General features: G+C 47.0%; 7 protein-coding genes across 7 annotated transcripts; 3 read left to right on the top strand and 4 right to left on the bottom strand.

The window, feature by feature from the left end:
* Positions 1-3,059: 3,059 nt before the first annotated feature.
* Positions 3,060-5,350, bottom strand: H6S33_010139 (uncharacterized protein; the record flags this gene model as incomplete). Its single annotated transcript, XM_044841492.1, has 12 exons — positions 3,060-3,066; positions 3,157-3,252; positions 3,300-3,337; positions 3,419-3,511; positions 3,579-3,637; positions 3,710-3,811; positions 3,920-3,961; positions 4,225-4,256; positions 4,792-4,827; positions 4,890-4,974; positions 5,034-5,085; positions 5,336-5,350. The coding sequence occupies 12 exons, from the start codon at positions 5,348-5,350 to the stop codon at positions 3,060-3,062; spliced, it is 657 nt and encodes a 218-aa protein (XP_044697282.1).
* Positions 5,351-7,714: 2,364 nt separating this feature from the next.
* H6S33_010138 (uncharacterized protein) lies at positions 7,715-8,542 on the top strand (the record flags this gene model as incomplete). The annotated part of the gene is made up of 2 exons (XM_044841490.1): positions 7,715-8,202; positions 8,290-8,542. The coding sequence occupies 2 exons, from the start codon at positions 7,715-7,717 to the stop codon at positions 8,540-8,542; spliced, it is 741 nt and encodes a 246-aa protein (XP_044697281.1).
* Positions 8,543-9,880: 1,338 nt separating this feature from the next.
* H6S33_010137 (uncharacterized protein) lies at positions 9,881-10,431 on the bottom strand (the record flags this gene model as incomplete). The annotated part of the gene is made up of 6 exons (XM_044841489.1): positions 9,881-9,897; positions 9,981-10,034; positions 10,096-10,153; positions 10,220-10,292; positions 10,352-10,370; positions 10,416-10,431. 6 exons carry the CDS (start codon positions 10,429-10,431, stop codon positions 9,881-9,883), a joined length of 237 nt encoding a protein of 78 aa, XP_044697280.1.
* A 4,050-nt stretch (positions 10,432-14,481) lies between these two features.
* Positions 14,482-15,564, bottom strand: H6S33_010136 (uncharacterized protein; the record flags this gene model as incomplete). The annotated part of the gene is made up of 1 exon (XM_044841488.1): positions 14,482-15,564. The coding sequence occupies one exon, from the start codon at positions 15,562-15,564 to the stop codon at positions 14,482-14,484; it is 1,083 nt and encodes a 360-aa protein (XP_044697279.1).
* A 2,254-nt stretch (positions 15,565-17,818) lies between these two features.
* Positions 17,819-18,265, top strand: H6S33_010135 (uncharacterized protein; the record flags this gene model as incomplete). The annotated part of the gene is made up of 1 exon (XM_044841487.1): positions 17,819-18,265. One exon carries the CDS (start codon positions 17,819-17,821, stop codon positions 18,263-18,265), a length of 447 nt encoding a protein of 148 aa, XP_044697278.1.
* A 782-nt stretch (positions 18,266-19,047) lies between these two features.
* On the top strand, positions 19,048-19,357 carry H6S33_010134 (uncharacterized protein; the record flags this gene model as incomplete). Its single annotated transcript, XM_044841486.1, has 2 exons — positions 19,048-19,205; positions 19,288-19,357. 2 exons carry the CDS (start codon positions 19,048-19,050, stop codon positions 19,355-19,357), a joined length of 228 nt encoding a protein of 75 aa, XP_044697277.1.
* Positions 19,358-21,556: 2,199 nt separating this feature from the next.
* Positions 21,557-21,712, bottom strand: H6S33_010133 (uncharacterized protein; the record flags this gene model as incomplete). The annotated part of the gene is made up of 1 exon (XM_044841485.1): positions 21,557-21,712. A coding segment is annotated over one exon (156 nt), but the record flags the coding sequence as incomplete, so codon positions are not given.
* Between the last annotated feature and the right edge of the window lie 2,314 nt (positions 21,713-24,026).

Below are 24,026 nucleotides of genomic sequence, written 5' to 3'. Positions count from 1 at the left end.
GAAGAACCAAGCCGTGGTGGGCCGCGCAGTCAGTCAGAACCTAATTAACGAGAGCGAGCGAGAGAGAGACGTTCATCCACTCATCATCGGCCACTCATCCATCCATCCATCCATCCATATCCCTCATCCCTCCATCCACCTTCCCTCACCGCCTCACCGCCACCCCACCGAACCCCCTCCGCTCCGTTATTTGATTTTCCCTTAGTACTCGGCCGTACTCGGCCGCGTGGTGGGTGAAAGAAAGAAATAATGAAACGAAAGTAAAAAAAGAAATAAAAAATAAAAAAAAAAAGGGAAGGGAGTGCGGGATGAACCCACCACAGTATAACGGCGACTAATAAAAATATCTCAGAATTTAAGCTTGAGTGGCCTGTCCTTGCAAATCCATCCTGTCATGTTAGGGCACCAACCAGACCATGGCCACCCACAATTTACAATTTTAAGGGTCCAATTTACTAGAGCGAGTGCTGCTCCTTCGGCCCCCCGGAGAACATGTCCGAGTAATCACTATCATGCAAGGGAAACACCCGTGGTTGCCGGCCGCCGGCAGTCCTGGCGATCACAGAACGGGCGAACCATTCTACGCGAGTGATGGTCCATGACCTGGCGCGAGAGTGCTTAACGTTGTTTGTTGGATGGCCCTGAGATGGGGGGCACATGACCTAGTCCAGTAGCCACGGCGACTTGGCTCTGTGGTGGGGGGATGTGTCGCGCTAGAGAGAAGCGGAGAAATTGCGCTTCTTTCTCGTGATTATCATGAATTGGAAGGACCATTTGTTTTGCGTGTCATATCATATCACGAGTGTTGGTTGCCGCGCGTGCGGCGCCGCGGCGTGTGTGTGGGGGAGGAAGACATATCAACCCAAAACCACACCACAGCAACAACCGTTTGTCAAGAAGTTGTGTGTACGGGACTTTTGCTTTTTCCCCCTTCTCCTTCCGGGGGGTGGGGCGTTATCAGATAATCGGGGTGCTGTCTGTCACGGTGCCCCAAGGGCTAGAGTTACATCCCACTCTGATATGATAACGGATAAGGGGTTTTGTCACGGTGGTTGGGGGTCACTCTTTGATAAGATATGCTGATATAGCTATCTTCTGGAAGATTTCGAAATGGACGAGCTGAGCTGGGGTCACTCCATGGTATCGGTTCTGTGAGTCTTGACAGGTAAGATGGGGGGGGGGGGGGAGGTTGGTTGAAAATGAAAAGGAAAAGGTCTTGCCTGTCTTATGCCTAGTAGGTGAATAAGAAATTATCGTATTCTGCCTCATGATGATGACTGCCGGGCGGTTGGAGATACATCATCTACCGGCCGTTATTTCGCATTGCCCGTGGGGATATCTGTTTGTTGGCCATCGTATCGGTGGTTCGTTCAAAAAGAAAAGAGAGAAAAAGAAAAGTCCATGCATGAGCCCAACAACACCAAAAGAATTTCGTTATTTCTTTTCTATTCGCCGCGAGTGGAAATAACACCGGTCTTTGAGAAGTTCTAGGGTGGGACAAATAGATAGACGCGTGTGCAGGTGACGGAGAGCAGTTTATGACAGTACTGTGAGGGGTAGGGCTACACAGCTCATCAGCTTAAAGCGTGGGGGGAGGTGGGGAGCGCGAGTGGGGGGATGAAGTATTTACCGCCACGAGTGAGATGGTGTGAACTTGGGTCGCTCAGCTGTGATGCGGCGTTCACTGTGTGTATCTATAATTCATTGAGACCAGATAATGCAACGGCATATATCTATGTCCTGCATCGTCGGAGATCTTTCAAACCTCCCTTCGAGGATAAAATATCCCCAGTACCAAGCCGTGATAACGTGGGGGGAGTCTAGATCTGTGGTGGAATATATCAATGGTTTTGAGAGATTGGGTTTGGCATGCACTATACTATGGCTAGATAGAGGTATAATGCCGACTTTAAGCGTTAATTGAAGGACGATATCCAATATTTTCACTCGGCGTGATAAGTTCTGATGCCATGAAATCCGAGTAGTACCTGCAATCAATTACGAGTGATCTTTCATAGAAGAGAATCGATCAATGTACAAATATAGAGTGAACGAACTGAAGAAAGAGGAGAAACAAGATTATCTTATAGTTAAAAAAAACAAAGAACAAGTGTACTTCTATGATAAATAAAGTACAACAATGCATAAACTGTTTGGGACAACGTCCAAACTACACATATACAAGCCAAATAACAATATAGTAATCTCGGAATACAAAATTATTCCGATCACTTACCTCAAAGTACTGACCAACCACAAATAGCAGTGTTGACCTTATTACTGATGTATCGCGTGGGTATATCATGAAGCCTCAACACCATGATCGTTGGGATCACAAGTCATCACTCGAACCACCAACTGCTCCGATACACGAACCATTCGAGAGTTTCGTCTACCGGTTCTCAACAATAAAAAATCACGAGCAACGAGCTAGATGCTGAACTATAATTAGTTAAAGCACCCATTTCGCTTCTAAAGCGTTGTGTCGAAACATATGAAACCCAAACAAAATGTTTACGTAATCCTCCTCCGGTGTCATCATGACGACACAGACACTGGTGCGACACTAAAATCTATCATTGGTGGCCCAAACAGGAAGAAGAGGTTCAAAGCGGTACTCGCTACTGTCATGGAGTATCACTCGGCTGACTCATATGGTCGAGGGAGATTTCATGATTGGAAAACAGAAAGGGCTTTGATTATACTTGTGGCGATTTTTGGGCCTTTGGGTGCGTGTGAATTTCCTAAAGAATGCTCATGGTATCAAGTTATCACCGAGGTCGTTGACTACTAATTTTTTTTCACTCATTTTCGTCGGCGGCGGGTTGTGGCGGGGTTTTTAATGTTCGGTAGCCGGGACGTTTTTGCACTTGAGGATGATCTTTGGAAGGGTGCTTAACGCCACACTGCAGATGTGTGGTCACCTATAGATTCCGGTAGAATTATTGCGAAAGTCAGAGCTAAAAGAGTGGGTTTCTTGGCCCGTGCTCACTACAAAAACTCCTTTAAGGGCCAATAGGACTATCGGGTCACGAAAACCCACTTTCGCATTAATTCTACTAGAATCTGTAGGAACTCAATTCAGTAAGAATCTCAAGGTGACCTCTTGGCTGCAGAATATGAGACGTCTTTATATATCTAATGGGGCAATATTACTTGCGTAGCTCATGATTGGTTTCAGGAACGAGGCACGAGACTTGCATATGGCGATCTAGTTGACAGCCATTCAAGTCACAAGTCTTGATTCCAGATCTATGAATCCTGCGACTGGATTTGAGACCATGGTACTGTACAATGACCTCTTAGAGTCAATAGGTAATGCGCCACTGTGAAGATCCTATGCGAAGTTAGTACGGAATAGGTAGCTATGTAACAATATTATACTGCAGGATGTTCGGTACACGGAGAAAGTGCATACGTAGTCGAGTTTTGTTGTAATTCCATGACACAAGCCTATTCTGAGCGTGGGGGATGACTCAATTGGAAATAATAATCCGACTAGGAACCTGTACTTTAAAGGAGAGTCATAACCAACTGCACCATTTATGCAGCATGGGAAATAAAGTCTCTGAAATAACCAGCTTAGGAAATTCACTTGAAACAGGAGCAGAGGAAAATCTCTGAGACCGTTGCTGGCCTTAACTGGCCCTTCAATTGATTATCTGGCTCCCTCAATGAAGAACACATGCGAGGACCCGGCCCTACTTACGAATCATAGACAAGTGTAAGCCCCTCGCGATCGGCCCCCTCTCCTCTTGGGGCGCGTTCCTCCGTCCGATTCTGATTGATAGCCCTGTAAGATTGACACAGACTATCAAACAAAAGCCGCGTGGCTAATCCACGATAGCTGCAACCCCCAAAATGTTGAGGATTCATTTACCCACAACAGTAGTCATTAGCTAAGAGAAGACACGCAAACCATAACGCTGACATTCCATTAATGTATCATCGTTCGTGCTAGCTAGGATATATTTTAGTACGGGTCATATGTAGTGTCAATAAGGCTTTTGTCAAACCCCGCAAATGCAAAACCCCATCCCATGCCGGTCGTCCATTTTACCTACTTGGGCATAGAAATAAGAACCAGAACATGCAAGTGACGATACAGGGATTATTTGTATGGGGTGGCGCCGCTCTGCCATACAAATAACTATATTGCATGTTCTGGTTCTTACCCCCATTCCCGAGTATGTACTCCTTAACATAGAAATATAGGTAACTTACGTACTAGAACCAAGCGCTCTCCGGTACGCGGCCTATTTCCCCTTTATAATTTAACAATACTTACTACGTGCATTGAGCTTTGAAGGTGAAATATTGCCCACGCCGGAGGCATCATACAGCCGGGGATGTTTCAGAACCTCGCTGGTCAAGCTTAGATGGCTATAACGTTTTCGACCCAGTACTGTGTCAGACCTAGAAGTGTGCCGCATGGCAACGGCACTGAAACTAGACATAAAGCCTTCGAAAAACGAAGACTCTACAATCACCATAATAGAGGATAGTTAATCCGGAAACTATTCAAATGTATGTATTTCTAAATGAAATTCATTTCTTAAAAATTTGGTAGTAAGTGTCTCGAGGGGTGGTGGAGGTGACCTTCGCCGTGGAAATCCCCATACAAATTTGTGTGGGATTGACACTCTTCTAGGTCTGACACGGTACCCGGTCTAAAACGTTAGATTTTAGTACCGCCGCGAGGAAGATCTTTCCGTCTAGAGACCAAGAACTAGTGCTTGTTTTCATCAAGCATATAATCCATTAGAGAGGAGCCGGAGATTGACCGCAAACCAATCGCAAAGATGTGGTAGAAGAATGGGAAGAGTCCTATTGGCCGAGTCAGCCACTTAAACCCTGTTTTTAGACCCCGGTTTCTACAATAATTCTACCTCTCGCTGTATCCTGTAGATGGTTTCAGGTCGTAACCAAAACAGCTACAGTACTGACAGCCTGACCTCTTCCTGAAAAAGACTTCTTTGTCAACTTCAAGTGTGAATACCTGTCCTCAACACCCAAAGTAGCTAAGCACGTACCTAACTGTATGTTGCCAAGGTAAAGCCGCACAACAATGGATCGACTTAAGTTCTACATATAAATCTATCAAAATAACTCAAAAGGTATTGTAGAACCTCCATGAACCCCACAACCTGATCGCCATTCCACTACTCCCACGTTCAAGACCTTCTAAACTCCATGGCCAGGGAATTAAACACGCGCGCGGTGTTTAAGCTGACAAGCCGACCAACTTGTCCGCGATTTGCCTCCCTGGAAATGATAATTTGGCGCCAAGACATAACGGGAACACCACCGGTAGCCTGTTAAACGTCCAACCTACTGAGTAGTTCTTCATAGAGCCTAGGTTAACTAGAAGCTGGAGAAAACATTAGGCTTGAGGTCAATTTTGGCCTAATTATGGCATATAAAGCCGTTGTACGTTTTCGGCCAATTTCCGGATCAGACTTATGGGAATCGATGGTTTGACGGCTGTGCTTCAACTACAGTGCAATGCTACATAATAAGTTTTCAGATACGACAGCATTCAATGAAGCACTCTTCTTGCCGATACGATAAGTTTATTATAGTAAAGGTCTGAGGGCTGCGCAATTGCCCTTATCAGACGTAGGTCATTTGGATCCATCTCCGCGGCATATCAAAATCCTTTACTATAGAGCATCTCTCTTGAGTACATAACGGGATTTACTCGACTGTTTATCTCAAATATATCAGCGGAAGCCTACATAGCCGGCGTTTTGAAATATTCCGGGAGTTCAGTTGTATCTAGATGGTACACCGGCAGCGAGGCCAACCCGAGCCCGGAGGCACCGCCGCCCGGACCAGCTCGCCCGCCCAAAAAGTAGTCAGCCCGGTGCAACAAAGACCGGATATAAAAATGACTTGTCCGACCTGGGCCCGGCACACGGGCCGGCAAAAGTAAAGTCCGAGCGAACTCAGATATGTTCCGCGCCAGGCCCGGTGATAGTAATGATGGAACACCGCCTCTAGCTACTCAGATCTACCAAATAGCCCTTGCTAGGCATCTACTCTCACCGCAAGGGATTATTGCATCCAGATCCAGTACAGGCAGTAACAGGAACAATAAGCATCTACAGAGAAAATGGGCCTCGATGGCAGGGAACAATAAGCATCTACAAACAAAGTGGGCCTCCATTGCAGATTCCTGACAAATCCGTGTGATCAAACTGGCCAGCTGGGTTGTCAAAAAAGGAATATCGAACATTTCCGGAGATTTGCCCCACTCAATAGCACAGTTCTTTTGGGCTGTTATCAAGGGTGAAAAACCGTTCCGAGTCCCGACAAGCCGGCCGGTCCGGAAAAGGACATGGGAATTCCTACACTGACTACGTGTAGACATGTACACGTACGTACTGCGTGAATTAGGAGGCATTACCATGGAGGTCTGATTGATCGAGGGAACTGAAGAAGTTACGTTGCTGGTGAACATGCATTGATTGCGGGGATAGTCAAGCAGAGTAGTGCGAGTTCATGTGATCACGGACAGGTGGTCGACGGGGGACCCTTTTGCTAAACCTTCCATTCTTCGACATCCGGCCAGCTCTGTTAAAACCCGGGGAGATGTGATGTCGAACAGCAGCACAAAATCCCAAGACCTCAAAGCTTAATTGGAGACGACACCTATAAAGCGTGCAGATATCTGGGCTCTGTTGTATTTAACTATTCTCGATATTGCTCTTGGCTGTTAATATGTATCGTTTAGGAAACTCCATATGAACTCCGGCCCCAATAGCGCGCAAGGATCAGGCTGCGATCCCCGTCACTCGAACTGGTTGAGGTCTCATTAACCGCTGCCAAGAACACGTTCTTACCTCTTAAGCTCTTGTGCTACTCACTCTCCCCCAGAGAAACAAACCAACCACCATGCAGCGGAGCACATATAACGGCGATCTTCAAGTTAAACGGTCAAATAGGAAACGGGGATCTCCCCGGATATTTTCTAGAGCTGCGCTTTTGGGTACTGATGCGCAAACCTATATCACAATCCGCTCCTGCTAGCAAGGTACAACTACGTCCCCTATATGCCCTTTCGGCGATATTACCACTCCTGGAACATCAAATATTCGTCACACCCAAGAGGCTGCTTTCGCTTAAGCTGAGCCCTATGGTCTGTCGTAGATTAACCAGAGACATGTGAATTGTACCTTTTCTGCGCCCAAGTGGTTGCAGCTTGCAATATATATCCCCACGGCACCCTCCGAGGATACTTTACCCCAGCTGCGGTCGATCATTAGTTTCATGTGTTTGAGAAAGAACTGCGTCTCAATTGGGAACCCCGAATGGACCAAAGGAAGCCATTTGTATTTTTGGCTTTATTGAGAAGGCGGTTCTTGCAACAGGACCGATGGTAGATGCTCATTGTCTACTGGTAGGTTTGCAGATTCGATTCTCTTTAATGAATAGATTGCTAACCCTCCCTCGAAGGAAGTGATTCCGGTATCACGATGGGGGCGAGGCAGACTCCTAGCTCCATGAGGGGGAGATTCTTCACGGTAAGCTCGTGCGAGGCACGGGCTTGTAAAATGTCGATCAAAATGTGGAGAAATCCAGATATAAAAAGGGGCATTTATCACACACTTCGATAGCCTTCATCATCATCACCAGCACCGACAAAGGATCCTCTACTGCTGCTAGTTAGTCTCTACTACTAGTCTTGCCCTCAGTAACACAGCTTGCCAAAATGCTCTTCGGAACAGCCACAGTTTTTGTTTCTCTCCTCCTGCCATCACTTGGCTTAGCTCTTCCGCGACCCCAACTCGCCGATGATGCCTTGGCCACGTTTGTGAAAAGGGCAACACCCGTTGCAGCCTTAGAGGCAGGCTTTGCTGAGATCGAAGCTAGCAAAACAGAAGTCTCCATTGCAGCAGTGGCGTCGGTCCGCAATGATCTCACCGATGGCGGCTGCGATGACATTATCGTCATCTTTGCTCGCGGGACATCTGGCGAGGGAAACGTTGGAGTCGCAACCTCAGTCGGTCCAATCTTTTTCGGAAACTTGTCGGCCGCTGAGCCGGGAAGAGTCATTGTGCAGGGGGTCAATGACTACCCAGCTACTGTCCTGGGATATCTGGGAGGGGGATCTGACGAGGGCGCTGAATACATGGCGGAAATGGTCACACTGGCTTCCACACAGTGCCCTGGTTCTAAAGTTGTCCTTTCTGGCTTCAGGCAAGTTTTCCCCCTCCCTTTATCTTATTATTTCGAGCTAGTGCGCCTTAATAGGAACATTATTGTCTGACGATATTTGAAAAATAGTCAAGGTGCGCAAGTTACGCATAAGGCAGGAAAGCTTATCCCAGCAAACCTCTACTCAACTGTTGCGGCAATCGTGCTTTTTGGCGACCCAGACAATGGCGACGCGTTCCCTGGTACTCTGAACAATAATGTTAAGACTTTCTGCCACGATGGTGATTACATTTGCGATGGACTACCGATCATCACGGATCAACACGGTAACTATGCGAACGATGCACCGGCGGCTGCGGCATATGTTGCTGCCAGGGTTTAAAGGGATTTCTGGAAAGGTATTGAGGGGAATGTGTCATTTGTTTGTGTAGATATGGATCCACCTAGAGGGTAACTCGAGATATGGAGAGAAAAAAGTCTATTTCTTTGTCAATATTAGGAAGCTACTTTAGTATTCAGTAGAGTGCGAGTTTACTGAATCAAAACCTACATGTATTTACTCAACTATACACGTCCTTCATAATCATAAGGAAGCAATTCTGCTCTCAATCACCTCTGAAATCCTTTGAATGCAGTCAGGAGTTTGCAACATCAAGCAGCCTCGATATATTGAAAGTCGATATCGACATGTTTCTGATATCTCAAAAATAGATTGATGATAAGAATAGACGCCTAAGCACCTCCTCATGGGGGGGTTCCGATTCGCTGAAATCATTAGAGAGCCTCGATTTAACCAATATATATTGAACCCACTATCCACTTCCCTGTTCGCGTTAGCTTTTCCGGCGCCTACGTACCCCCAACTACGTGTAGAGTGAAATATGCAAGTAAAGTACTTTAGAGTAGAGGAGTTGATACAAGCTAGACGCTAGAATTTTCGATTTGGGCGGGGAATCCCACAATTCCGTCCCTGCATAACAGGCTGATCGGGCCGCTGTGTCGGAGCTTGGAGCAATAGAGATCGCTGAAATACCCCACGTGAACGATACATCCTAGCCAGAACCGGGATGGCGCAGTCCACCCGGCCGGGGGTGTTGCTTGACAGTGCGAAGATACAGTTTCCGGTAGAATTATTGCGAAAGTCAGAGCTAAAAAAGTGGATTTTGTTGGTCTGTGCTCGTAGCAAAAATCTTTTAAGGGCCAATAGGACTATCGGGTCACGGGGAACCCACTTTCGCAATAATTCTACCGGAAACTGTAGGTATCAGGAACTGAGGTGAACGGGTTTCATAGAGTGGGATATGCCGAGGTTTTGTTAAATTTTAGCTCGTGGAAGTAATGACGTTTGGGGTAAGCACGTAATATGTGCTAGCATGGTATAGAGTTTGAACAGGCTATATAGGGGGTATTGTTAGTATTGAGTGATGATGATGGGTGGGGGTGCGCGCTGTGGGGAGAATCTATAGGGATCAAGAATATGAAAGGGAAAGTTTGGGATAAAGTAGAAAATGATAGGTTTTAAAGCATATTGAGATCGGCGTTAAGAAACCTCCGAGTGATATCGTATGACGAACGCACGTGGTTATCCGTTTATTAGAATTCCTGATGTAGTAACAGCTCCGGTAGGCCAAACACTTCTGGATTAGCTGGAAGTGTAGGATCCAGAAGAGGAATGTGACCAAATTGGGTAGTTGTGTACAGCAACAAGACGTGCAACATGTCAAAAGCTTGAACGTTCTTCTGGGTTCGATACCACGATAAAGTCTCAGTCCAGGTGCAGTGCGCCGAAAAAAGAAAGAAGAAGAGTTCGCTAATCAGACCTATACTCGATGCCCGGGAATATCCACCTTCCTGATAAAATCTTGGCCTAGGTTCTAAGGGGACGCTGCGACATCAAATGACCTCGAAGCTTAAGCCAACACGAACACCACGGACCTTCTTTTGTCTGTTTACCCCTCGCATAGGATGAGTGTGAGACGTGTCGGAGTATGAACTGGACTCAACGACCCGGCTCTTTCCAATCTTCAGCAGTCAACTGGTGAAACATCTACCGCTCTACCATCTGCCAGTGCATGTTGCTTTTTGCAATATTTGAAACAACAGAGGCAATGAATACATGGTACTCCAGGCACCTGAATCAAAGTCGAATCAGCTTCTGGAGTACCCCTCTATCTGTAGAGCCGATACCTACATATATGCATGCACCAATTCTTATCTGGTGGCCCACTCCTCCCGTGCTGCACTTAGGGAATTACGTGAGATGGAGTGCATTGTTAGTCTGGGGTGAGACATAAGGCATGAAGTACCGAAGCGAGAGTAGCATTCAAAAATTCCAGACTCATTGAGATTTTACTGAGAGGTTTCAGGGTGCAAATCGTTCACAAACATATATGTGTGCATAAGAGGTGATAGGTGTATGTACACAGGGACGTGACGCGTCTTAAAGACAAATTGCACATTCCAATAGCTAAAGAGCACACTCAGTAAGAGTGCTGTGTTGTGCGCCTATCCGTCACGCAAAGAGTCATTCTCCTTCTGACTAAGCCCACTCTCACGGCAGTGAGCGCTGAGCTTAGATAACTGTAGTTACAATTCTTCTCCGTAATAGGCTTAGTTCGGACATCTAACACAACTGGTCCACAAGTCCCACAGACGCCACCAAACAGGGAAGGCTCAAGTGCAGACTTCACCGTTCACCACTCAACGTTGTTTCACAGGATATCACCTTGCATTACTATTTTGTGGAAGCTATATAATTTACTTCTATTGATGTTTCTAATCCCTATTGGCCAGCCTAGCGCCTAGAACTTGCTTTTATCACTCAGGTGACGGAGCGGACAAGCAGACTGGCTTTTGGTTCGTTCGTTCATGTATGTCTTAAGCATGTTCCTGTTTCTGAGAGCTGTGGTTCGCTTGTTATCTAACAAGTGCTAATAAATACAAACCTAAGTTTGTGTAAGTTCGTGTGAGTCCATCAGCAAGAATGCCGTGACCTCCATATATTGACGAGGTTCACTCTGACTTTTGGTAAAGTATTTAGGTTAATGGGGACGACTATCACAAATTGTCTGAGATGTCGATCCAAAAAGTGTTTCTTGACGTATACGGGACTTAACCGCCTCTATTCTGTAGTATAGTATAAGTCATTTATACCCCAACTGCGGTCCTGCCTCCTGAAATGTACTTACTTATGCATGGCCTTTACCTCTGGGCTGTTGCAAGCAAATCCTTACATATATTGAAAACATGATATTCTCGAATCAGGCACTCGGTCTCATCTATCGCTCCCAACAGCTTCTCTATATAAGGGCAGTTCATGAAAATCCTGACCGGCCGCTTAACAATTACCGAGATTTTTTTTCTTTTTTTAAGGCTGAAACTCTGGGTTCCATTCGTCACGACTCACAAAAAAAGCACTGCCCGGAATGAAGATTATACGGACGAAGCAGGTCAAACACCAGAATCTTAATCGAAATACAGTATCCGAAATTTCTAGTAGTCTTAGTACATTGCCTAGTCCTGTGACCCTGGACACATAGCCGAAGCGAAATTTTACGGTTATACGGCGACTGATATTACTACTCATGATTGAGCCGGGTCATAGTCCCCAGGTTATGCTTGGCTAAAATTAAATAAGGTCTCAGAGCTAGAGTTGCTCTGGTCCTTTATATTACCCAATAACTGTCTCGATGTTGCGAGCGCAATCTGGTCTATAATGCGGAGCGATCATCATTAGACTCATCGGGACTTCGCCATCTAGGATATGTCTGGGCTTGAAGTCAAAGCACTTAAGATGAATGACATCGCGAAATTACGGTCAATATTGGGAACTCTCCAACGGCGTTAATTTTGGGTGGCGGTAGTGGATTTATGACCACTAAGCCTAGGTGAGTCATGTGATTCACAATAATGTTCAACGAGATTTAATATTTGGGTTGGGCCGGAGGACAAGTGCGAGCTTCTACCATCGCGTTCCATGCTTTTGAGAAACCCTTTTGCTACATGTATAAATTCGCCAACGCAACAGCGTACCTATTGACTGGGATGAAAAAAACTGGGATCTATTACTACCAAGTTGCCCAAAAATGTTTATATACCTGGTTCGCCAGGCTATATCAAACTACTTGGCCCTTATCTTGCTCGGATTTATGCTTTGTGCTCCTGCCCGAGGAGAATACTGGCCGTCTTGGAGGTGGTAGCGAATGCTCATATTTTTAAGGGCCTGCAAAAATCATCTGCTAACTTTGACCAAGTAGAAGTAGAAAGAAGGAGAATTATAAATTTGCGGATTGTGCTTTGCCTCTCGAATGCTCATCAAGTTCACACTCACTTCAATACCAAGAGACAGAGATATCTTGAATAATACCCGGGATCAGGCGGTTGTCGACGGAGTGAACTCTGAAACATGCAATTTATATCCAGAAGAAAGTATCTATATTAGCTAGCCGGCTTTATTATTTCTCTCCTGTCTGGCTTGGCGCACAGTTTCTCACTCGATCATCAAACGAGACTAAGCTAGCAGTAGTATTGTACTATTTATATTCCAGTAATTGACGGGTCGGTACGAGTAATTCTGTTGGAACACCCAGCAGCGCGTGATTCTGAGGATATTGAACAACGGAACCTGTAAGAACTCGGGTTCCCATCTTTCCCACACGCCAAAGGTTAAGTCGGTACTTAGGGATCCTGGGCACCACCGATCGCTAGCTAACAAATGTCACTTTACACCGAGGTAACGCGTGCTACAGGCCGATACTTAGGCCATTTCAGTACGTATGTCGTAGACACAGTACTATGATTCGAGCAGCAGAGGGGGCTACGATAAAGAGCAAGAAATGCCATCAAGGGACCTTAAGAGAGAGGAGGGAGCTAGACGGACGAGGTATTCTCGGGAGGACATAAGCTAGAGAGATGGAAGCAAATTCTGTAAAAAAAACTCGAGTGGTACCCCTCGGTGCACCCGCGCCGAGTAAAATAGAAATAAATACATGTAGATACACAGTTCCGGATCCATAATCCTCTGAGGCACGTTTTTCATAGCTAGAATCTGTATGGGGGAAGGCGTCTCTGTGTCCAAGGAGCAGCACTAACCCACCTAATTACGCACTAGTGTTAGCCACCTCCAACCATGCTTGGCGCACAAATATCATTTCTAGCCAAAAACACACATGGGCGAGTGGTCTAATGGCTATCACTCGCCTTCCAGACACCGAGAGGTTAGGCTTGGCCTTCGATTACAGAAGGTCTACAGTTCAATCCAGGGGTGGGAGTAGTAGATTTCGCCCGGTGAAATCTGCAGTACTTTTTGTTCTTTTAGTGTATGAAAGAAGAGATAATAAATACGATGAATGAGAGCTGCACAAATCGAGTGGGATCGATTCTAAAATGTAATTAAAGTCCACCACCGTACTGCGCATGCCCCGACGCGCAGTGTAAGGCCCGCCGCTAGCTGGCTCGGTCGGACCGACTGCTATAGGAACCCTCCCGATAGTTACCGCATTATAACCACCAACTATAACCACCCAAATTAAACGTACCCCCCACAGGCCCCTAACCGTTGTAACCAGCCCCACCGCAGCGCCCAATACCCCACAGCATGCCCACGCCAACCAACACCGAACCCTTCAAGCTTACATAAGACCTTACCCACAATCACAAATAATCACTCGACACCATCAAGGCACTAAGGTAACGGTATAAAATAGCAAAGAACCCCGCTGCCAAGAGTAACAGTGTCCTACCCGGGAGCCTCATATGAGATAGTTTGTAGTTTTGGATAAGGAGAGAGAAGTAATAAATGCCAAAAGCCCTTAACTACATGTATCCCACGAAGAGGGACCAAAGGTCAAGAAAGTCGATCCTAACCCGTGATCAGGCTGGGGAGGTCGCCCATAATGGCCAGGAAGCTAGATTCGGGCAAGGAAAGCATCTTCAATTTTATTTGGAGGGGAGAGAGGTTTTTGGGCGGCTGCGGAGAGAAACGTGTTGTATTCTCTAATTCCCAGCTTATAAAGGGAGCCCTGGACTAGGAAATCGTTCTTTAGGCATTTTCTCTAATCCGTGACTTTGTGAAACAAACGGATGTAAAGCTTCCTTAAAGACAAGGAGGAAGACTATTATAGAACTGAGATCATAGAGGATAGATTCTTCTAGAGCATGTGGTTTCTATCTAGTATGTAGGGCCTAGGTAAGTCATCGATAGGTGAATCATCCACCCAAGCTAAAACTTGAAGTTATCATGTTGTTTCGCAGCTCTTATATCTCCCAACCGTCATAACCCACACCAGTCCCACAACACGCCCAAAAGCACCCAGCACCCCATTACGAAAAGTCTGGAATCTCCACCCAAATCTTCTTATAAGCCGACGAAAACACCAGTTTCTCCCTCTCCTCTCTCGCCCGCCTTAACACCTCCGCCCCCACAACCAAGTCCATAATTGCCAGCCCCACACACTTGAACACCAAATTCCCCCCAAACTCCTCACCCAGCGGGATATTCCCCACCTCGACCAAATCCCCCTCCTTCAGCCCCGCCGCAATCACTTCCCCCGCCTCCTTCAGACACGCCTCCTTCGAGTCCACGAACACCGCCACATCCTTCCTCCTCAGGTACGCTGGGTCAATCTCCTTCATGTGCGGCTTATACGACCCCACCAACGACACATACCTCGCCCTCTCCGCCGTCAAGTACTCCACCGGAAACAGCGGCTCCGTCGCCGGCGTACAACAGAATATCGCATCCGCGCCCCCCACCGCCTCCCGCAACCTCCCCTCAAAACCCGGCTCGCCCGCCGGCGCCAACGCCACAAACTTGCAGTCCGGACTACTCAAGCTCCACTTCGTCACCTCGTTCAGCTTCCTCGCCCCCGGCAGTGCGTCCCTCGCACGCTGCACCGTCGACCGCCCCACAATCGTAACCTGCAACAGATCCGGGATGAGGTTCATACACAGGCTGAGCGCCCACCGTGCCTGCTTCCCTGTGCCAAACACCACTATCCGCTTCACCGGCTTGCCCTGCTTGATCCGCTTCAGCAGCACGATCATGCTGGCCAGCGCCGTGCGGTACCCCGTCAACTCCTCCGCTGCCAGCACCCCCTGTAGCTCCCCGGTTGTGCCATCAAAGATTGTCAGTGTACCCTTGGGCGACGCCGATGTTGTTGTGTTTAGTGTTACGGTCTTGACGGCTGTCAGGGCCGTGTTGGATGACGGCATGAACAGCGTTGTGGAGCCATTCGAGGTGGTGATGGACTGGCGGAGGGGCTGGTGGATGTTGGACGGCCTCGTCGAGAACTCTGTCAGTGCCGTGGTGAGGATCTGGAGAGTCGAGAGGAGGGCGGGGGCGTCGAGGTTGCTGAGGATGTAGGATATATCAGCGTCGGAGAGGACTAAGGGGTTCGGTGACATGGCAGTGGCGAGCTTTTGAATCCACCGGGGGGGGGGGGGGGGGGTTCTTGACGGCTGGTGGTTGAGGTGGTTGAGGTGGTTGAGGTGGTTGAGGTGGTGGTGGTGGCATATGCTACTGGGGTTGGAGGAGAGAGAGAGATCGCTTTGGGTGAGGTGGAGGCGGGGTTGGTGTGAAGTTGTATACGTATGTATCTTTCAGATGGCTGTCCGTCTTCGGATCACCGTGCTCTGCAGCACCGGCTAGTACGCTTCGGTCGTGTTCCTTCCCAAAGAGCGATGATTTGCACGCATTGCTGGGTCCTCTGGCTGCCACAAGAGTATTTATCGCGGCAAGAGTGTCGTTGGGAATATAATAGCGGCACATATATCTCAAGAGCATACGCCCACACAGCTAAAGTAGCAGGGACCCCTTGGTGAGAAGAGAGAGTCAGGCATAGACCCGGTAGAGGAGGAGCGAAGGAGGGAGAACTTTGTGGAAATATGCATCTCCTCGGATCACCGTTGGGTTGCGGATCGGAGTTTGCATTGTGAAATAGTCCGTATAGAGTAAACCGCCATGCCGTGTATGACTGCGGTAGCCGGCGGGATTGACCATATTCTTGAAGAGGACTTGCGAGGGGTGGGATATTGGAGTCAATGATAGTTTAGGCAGCCAATTAGTAGACAGAGACCCAAAGCCGGAGAGCAGGCACCCGCACGTGCTGGCAGAGTGCGTGTTAAAAATGCTGTTTCACCGATCATTGTTGTTTCCCGGAGCCACCAGCCCCAGCCCCAGCCCCAGCCCCAGCCCCAGCGCCACGTGCCGCCAACCCCAGCCCACGTGAAACAGAACGAACGTCCAAGTAAACTTTCCGGGCCTCCAAAACGTCGTACAGGGTCGAGGGTGTCAGTGGCATGTTTAAATGTTCTCCGACACCTTCAACATCTGAGGGTTCATCCGGTCTTGAAACTGGCTAGCAAGGGTCCAGCTTTGTTTGTCACGTGCATTGCGGCTCGGGTAGCTTGGCAGTTGCACAGAAATGACGTAGGGTAAATAGGTGGTAGTCGACGAAGTTTATAATTACTAATTTCATAAACCTCGCCTCCTGTCAACCCTGCTGGATACGTCAAGTGTCAATCAAATGATCTCCTCGAAATTATAGAGCCCTTACTTCAAGCTCCATGAGAGCTCAAAATTAAAATTTAGTCGATCATGATATCATCCCTAGCCCTGCTATGCTCGAGTCAGGCTCCATGAAGCAGTCCCAAGTCAGATCCCGTGAAGTAGGTGTAGTTCCGAGTCAGACTCTATGATCTAATACTTTGTCCGAAGGATAGATAATATGAATAGTCCGAGTATTTCTCGCTATCCTGAATATGCAATGTGGCTAATTAGGAAATGATTGCTTTGTCCTCGAGTATTCACTACATGTATGTCAGCTTCAAGATGCGAGTGATTATGGAGGAAGTGACTTTGTTTGTTTAAATATTATATCGAGATTTTGGGATCTTTGAAGTAAAACATTTATAACAGACTCTAACACGTACAGAATCGCACGTGACTTGTCATCCCTTGGCTTTGCAAACCCATACTTCCAACAGCAGTAGGTACATGTATGTACAGTCGCATGCAACAAGTTCCCGCCGTTTTTTGACAGTGAGTCAAACCATAACCACTCCACCATGAACTCTGCAAAATTTTCAAGATATGACAAGTGGCAAGCTGTTGTTATTCTCCATAAAATGGGCTGAAATACTGTACAAATAAATAAAGATACAAACTGTCCAGTTAGGAGGAGGATTGGCCTACTGGATGATCAGATTTCAACGCCATAGAGAATTCATGGGAAATGCTCAAGAGTGCACTAAAAAGGCAATGAAGTTATAGACAGAGAAGACCTCATCGTGATGATGAACCTTTTATCGCTGCACAAGAGGAGTGGGGGGGGCATTGTCTCAATCAAAGCTAGATAAATTGCCATTAAGGGTTGAGGCATGTCTCAAAGCCAATGGAGGCCATACTAGATGGTAGTCTCAAAATCGTTTTCTTTATATTCTATTTAACTCTACTATGTATTCTATATTAAATATCTTCACTTGTAGTTGAGTAACGAGTATTGAGGTCGGGTGTTGCATCGTGAACGGCGAGAACTTGATGCATGCGACTGTACCACAGGTATTTGCCTCACATACATGTACTCAAACCACAAAGCTACTCCCACCACCACCACCACCCCCACCCCCACCACCACCAAGAGCTCACCACATTCCCAAAATGCCAAAACGCCCAATAACCTCCTACTTCACCGCGGCCCCTTCAAAGAAGCCCAAGCTCTCACTCCACTCTGACTTACCACCAAGCACCCACCCCACCTACCCATTCCCAATCGCCTGTCTCCCGCCCTCGCTCTCATTATCGTCCACCAAGCCACCAGACAAATCTCCCAACGAAGAAAAAGGGGAAGCCGCGGGAGCCGTAAACGGCGGAACCGGCGCCCAAGAAGCTTCAGAACCCGTAACTGACAAAACCGACACTCAAGAAATCCCCCCAACACCCATAACCAACAAACAAGACCTCTCCATCCTCCACTACCACCCCTTCCTGCACGCACTCCTCGCAAAGGAGCTCTTCCTCTTCCTCCGCAAGGAGCTCCCCTTCTACAGAGTCGAATACAAGATCAACAGAGCCGGCGTGGAAACCAACGTCAAGACACCCCGATAGTACGTACATAATCCCCATACTATACATCCTAACAATCTGGAATATTTACTAACTTTAATTGCGTGAATTGAAGCACCTCCCTCTTCGGCGTCGACGCATCCTCCTACTTCCACCCGCTCTCCGGCGAGCTGCTGGATGTAAAGTCCAAACACCCGGTCCCGGCGGACCGGTACCGGTGTACGCCCCGGCCGGTACCGCAGTGCGTGGAGATGCTGCGACAGGTAGGTCCGAGCCGGGCAGCTATAGCTATTTAGCCGTACATATATACCTACTCATACTCATACTTGTCCTCTAGTATGTAGCGAAGCGGACGGGTTGCAGCTATAATTTTGTGCTCATTAATTATTACGCTGATGGTAATGATTCGATCTCGTAAGCTGGCTAAACTAAACGATTGCGCACTTTGGCGGGTGATGATGTACGTGCTATAGGGATTATGGGGGGCTAATCAAGAGCTTGAGGGGACCTAGGTATCATTCTGACGATGAACGGTTCCTGGGTGAGAATCCGACCATAGCTTCGCTGTCACTTGGCTCCCGGCGCGATTTCCTCATGAAGCAGTAAGTACATAAATAGTATACACCCGTCCGATAAGCAAGCAAGCAGCTGGTTTCCCTGGGGGGCCCCTAATTTCTTTAACTCGCCCGCATTCCTCCACCTCACCCAAGCCTGGTTTTTTAGCACTGGTTGGATTCCAACATATTTTGACAAAGAAAATTCACAGTAAAACGGTCCCAGCACTAACCCACACCTTCCCCATCCCCTCCGGGGATCTGCTCCTCATGCGCTCTACAACTCAATCAAAATGGCTCCACTCTATCCCGAAGCGCTCGTCATCTTCCACTGCCAGTGACTCTGCGTCTTCGTGGGCGGGCGGCGGGAGGATAAATATCACCTTTCGCAATGCGCTTGAGAGGGGCGGGACTGAGAATTATTACTGGTATGTATAGCTACATGTTGTAATGACTGGAAATTTTAAAAGAAGGGGTACGTTTCTAATAGATATAATTTCTTAATTGTAGTTATAATATTGGCAGCGGCCCAGTTTATCGCTGGGACGACGTTTCGGGGAAGATGGTGCTCAAAGCTTGAGGAAGGAAGCCTACATCATTTTTTTATATACTAGAAAGTTTCTAATTGAAAATAAGGTCTCCAAACGGAAAACAGGCCTCATTGCCCAAAAAATATTATATTCGATGTTCCTAGTATCCAACGTAAACTTTCTTCGTTTTTGCATAGCCCATCACTCGATTGGTGTCACCCTGATTGGGATAGGTGTTAGTTAGCTGCGACTCCATTCCGCACCCAAGAATTCGTCAAAGTCAGATTTATGATAAGCATAACCATGAAATAAGGTAGAGAGTAGTTTGATCCGCTGCGATTTGTCCGGAGTCTTCACGGTTATCCCCTTAGTTATTCCACTTTCATCCGCCCACCCACAGTTCCACAGCTTCGCGAATCTTCCCGCCTGATTCCCTGAACCGTACCGTCGAAGAAGAAAAGCCATGCTCATCTACCGAGCCTGGGGGCAGGGATACCCAACTACCGGGGCTAGCTATCGACAGCCTGAGACCTAGGCCTATGATTGACCCTAGTCAGTCCAGCTAAACTGCTAGCCTGGGTACCTTGGTGGTTTTAGTGCTACTCCATCTACTAATTTGAAACAGAATTCGAAACATGCAAAATTCACTTTTGTGAAGAATTTCCTTTCTTTGAGGACACATAGGTCGAGACATAACCGCTCACGAGGTACCTGAACCATGAGTTCGATGTATGTAGTAGGTCGGATCGCGCCGGGATCGGGACGTCGTGAGGTACATAACTTTCACTGTTGGGACGGAAGAATCCCTATATTACGGAGCTGTTGGGTTATCGAAAGAAAAAAAAATCTCAGCTGAAGGGAACCCGGAGATCCCGTGAATACATATGTATTCTTACTCACTGCGTCTATGTACGGTGCCCATGTATGCAGAAGGCATTGACACGGCACGCGATTATGCGGAGCTTCCAAATTCACGGCTCCCGACTGATTTGAAAGTAGGCATGTAAAAACAAACAGTCTGGGCCCCCACCAAGAAACACAACCCGTGATCATGAGTAGTGATCGTTGTATGTAGATCATGGCGCTTATCCCGCCAAACAAACCCCCGCCCATTTATGTCTCAGTAACAGCAACGTCCACCACCATGGGTAAACGTTCCGTCCCGCTGGGTTTACATCGGTGATACATGAGGGAAACCAATCCGATGCTTTCCATATGCTGGGTAATACACAATGCGTTGGTATACTAGGTACCGCAACGATCTTGACCGAATTCAAGATGCATATATTGCCAGGTAAGAGCTCGAGCCTCTTGATATGCGGGGAGCGTTGAAGAAAGGATATTTGACACCTCTGTGCCACGTCATTTAATTGATGATGACTCTACCCTGAGCAGAGTATTTCGAGAATGTGTTGGACCATGGGCCCCACCGACCCTCGGCCCGATTACTGGCATGCCTGGCTTGAGAAGCGGGTTTGTGATAGATCTCATGAGTTTCAAGGGCAACCAGAGCCAAGAGGATGATCAAAATCCATTGTGATGTATATGAATTTGTGTCCCCTCAAAAGCGAATCTTGATCTTGACGTGAATCAAATTCTTTTGTCCGGCGAGTGATTAACGATGAACATGGCATGGCATGTGAAACACGGCATGTCACTCATGCGGGGGGGTTATTAAACGGGATACGTCTGCACCATATCGAAAAAAGGCGGAAAATAGGCAGTCAATGAAGGACAACCAGCACCAGGTTTTTCACACAGGGACCGGCCATTATCCGAAATAGAAACATCAAGACTGTAGTATTTTTTGCTTGCTTTTTTAAATTTGAGAAACGTTTTTGCTTAGGTTGGTTTTCGGTGGGTTATGCTATGCAAGAAAGAATTTCGGTGATGTGGCCGGTGAGCGGTACTGTATGCCCAACCATAAGAAAATAATACGCTATTAGCGTTAAATTCAGACCCTCCAGCAATCATAGGATACATGTATGCTATCCCGCCACCGGGAAGTTCCAGAATGCCTTTGTGTGCGGTTATTCATGTGCGAAACTGAATTCAACGGAAAGCGTTGCGTTCTAGCGTGCGGCTGCAGAATGTTGCTATCGTGCACATATGTTTGCTGGCTTCTAGTATTAGTTTTCAATTTTTCGGAATGGATGCTATACGAAGCCAAAAGAAGGATTTTAGATGGCATGCAGCAATGCTCTGTGCTCATATCGAGATCCATTGGTTTTCGGAAATTGACTAACTTGTCATTGATGGTGGCATGATAGGTTGTCGGAAATTCTCCTCACGCTATCGCGGTCGAGAAACCCTGCGGACAGGAAAGGTCCTGCGCGGAACTGGGGGCCAACAAGAGTCTCGTGGTCGTTGTGGTGGTTATCGATGCGGGGATTGTCGTAACCTGTCTACGCCGTAACAGTGCCAACCATACAAATTCCCCGACTAAATTATTCCTGGTAACAACCTATTACAGAACCCGGCTCACTTCTTGTAGTGTCACTGGTCAAAGAACTGCTGGACGAACCATTTTTGCAGCCATTAGTTGATTCTCTGTGTAGGTACACATGCGGCTAGGTATTTTGGCTTGGCTCGTTCCTCTTCGTGGTATCTCTCGGAGAGTCAAGCTTCTTTGGCAGTTCGTACCCTTTCTCCCACTATTTTCCTAGTCGGCATATTGTTGTCTCGACTCAGTAATCGACCATTACTCGCAGGACTTCCTGACGAGGTGTATGATTTTTGATGTGGATGGACCTCTTCACGTACTGCTGTCTTGTACGGCGATTAGAAATTCACCGTTCTTAGTTCAGACAAGCTTTCCTATCTCATTTAGCAAGTTGTTCCCATCCATTCTTTACCCCTGCTGCAGCTGGCAAAGGGCCTAGCTATGGTCCAGACTCCCGAGAATTTTCACTTGGAACTAGTCCATATTTTAGACTTCAGAGTTCAGACTTTAGAGTCCAGAACCCCAGAATCTCACCCTCTGACAGACCCTATGGCGCCATGGGTATGCATACCCGCTCGCTTGTCAGTCCCCAGCGCTATCAAGAGGCGTCGATATCGTGTTCTTCCAAGTTCTCATCACTCATGCCCGTGGGAACCGTATGTAAAAGACATTGGGGCTGACCTAACTTACTTCCTGGGCCACCGTAAAGCTGAAATAACCAGCCTTTCAAGGGCCCTCACCAAATCCACTCGAACGGGAATCCCGAGATTATGCGATATTGGCGCCCAAATGCCCATTCAGGCGCCTTACTTGGACGCATTGCATTCCCGGGAACTGCCCAAGTAGGTGCTGCATCCGCCAGTGTAAAAGGATTCTGGGTGTGATACGTGTGGGCTTTTCAAACTAGGGAATAACTGTGCTGAGTTGTCCAATCTGGAGAAAGAAGAACGATGCAATGTATGCGATATTAAACTGGCCTGGGTAAATAAAGATAAATCTTGTGCATATGAAGACAGACAATACGCTTTCAGAGTTTTAGGGTCCTTACGTACCTGGCATGACAGCAGCGTTTTACACCGTTTTCGGGTTTGGGTGACATCTAATGGACGTGCCCATGAAACAACATATATATGTGGTTTGTCTGAAGAGAGAAGCAGTAGAGATTCTTATCTTAAGGGAGGTCACACACTTTAGGCCTATAAATAGATAAGAATACAAGACTTTAAGAACTTGAATCCCACCAGACAAAAAGGCAAAAAGAAACGGTTTAAAAACAGCAAGCTGAGATGGAAAATTACGAGGACGAACCCCACCACGTGACCTTTTGGGTCTAAAATTCCTGGGGAATATGAATAGGATGCCTAGGGAAACTTGACCAATATAAAGAATCCCTGGTGTCTACCTTCTCAGCACTTCCGACGGCCCGTCCCTTCCCGGGGAAGAGTAAAAAAAAAAAAAATAATACCCAAATAATTAAGAAAAAGAAAATTCCCCGTGTGCTGCGCCATCCGATCCTAGATATGGAAGCCATTCATTACCGCGTTCTACCGTTTTTCGTCCTTCTCCCATTTTCTTCGCTTGTTTCAAGATAAAAACCAAAACTCCATTTCCAATTTTGCAGTAAACATCTATTTCTAGCGCCTGGGTGACATTTCCTATGCCAACGAGTGGGAACGCACCATTGCTGGCTGATCTGAATTAACTTGCCGATCCCGGAGGCGGCAGCGACGAAGTACAAGTACCTTTGAGAGTCGCAGGTGATTAACAGTAAGCATAAGTCTCAAAAAGTAAGAAGTAGGAGTATCTCATACTGCTGCATTTTTCATGATTTCGATATTCTTTCCCTACTATATAGACGCCACAGCGTTCTAAACCCTGGCTATTTACATATAAGGAGCACCAATTTTTAACAAGGTCTCGAAAATGATCTTTTGTAAAAGTTGTTAGCTCATTACACATAAACCTTACGGACTAGAGATGATTATAAACTACTTACCACAACCCCAAATCACACGGGTATAATCACACATGGTCTTCGGTATTGATTCGAGGTATCAGGAAGTAGTATATACTAATAGAGTTGAGAAATATCTATAGATATAGATATGAGAAAATAAATTTGAGAACGTTTAGAGACTTTGAATTGGCTAGTAACGAGTGTAGGGGGGAAATCGAATTTCCACTTTGAAAAAGGGTTTATAGCAGCAATCAAGGCGTGTGGAATTGGCCGTGATGTCGAAAAGAAGTTGGAGATGAAGGCCGTACTCTGCTCTCAT

Source organism: Morchella sextelata, assembly GCF_020137385.1.
Source record: "Morchella sextelata strain SCLS chromosome Unknown scls_4, whole genome shotgun sequence".
In the NCBI taxonomy this organism is placed as follows: domain Eukaryota; kingdom Fungi; phylum Ascomycota; class Pezizomycetes; order Pezizales; family Morchellaceae; genus Morchella; species Morchella sextelata.
This window is presented reverse-complemented; position numbering and strand designations above follow the sequence as displayed.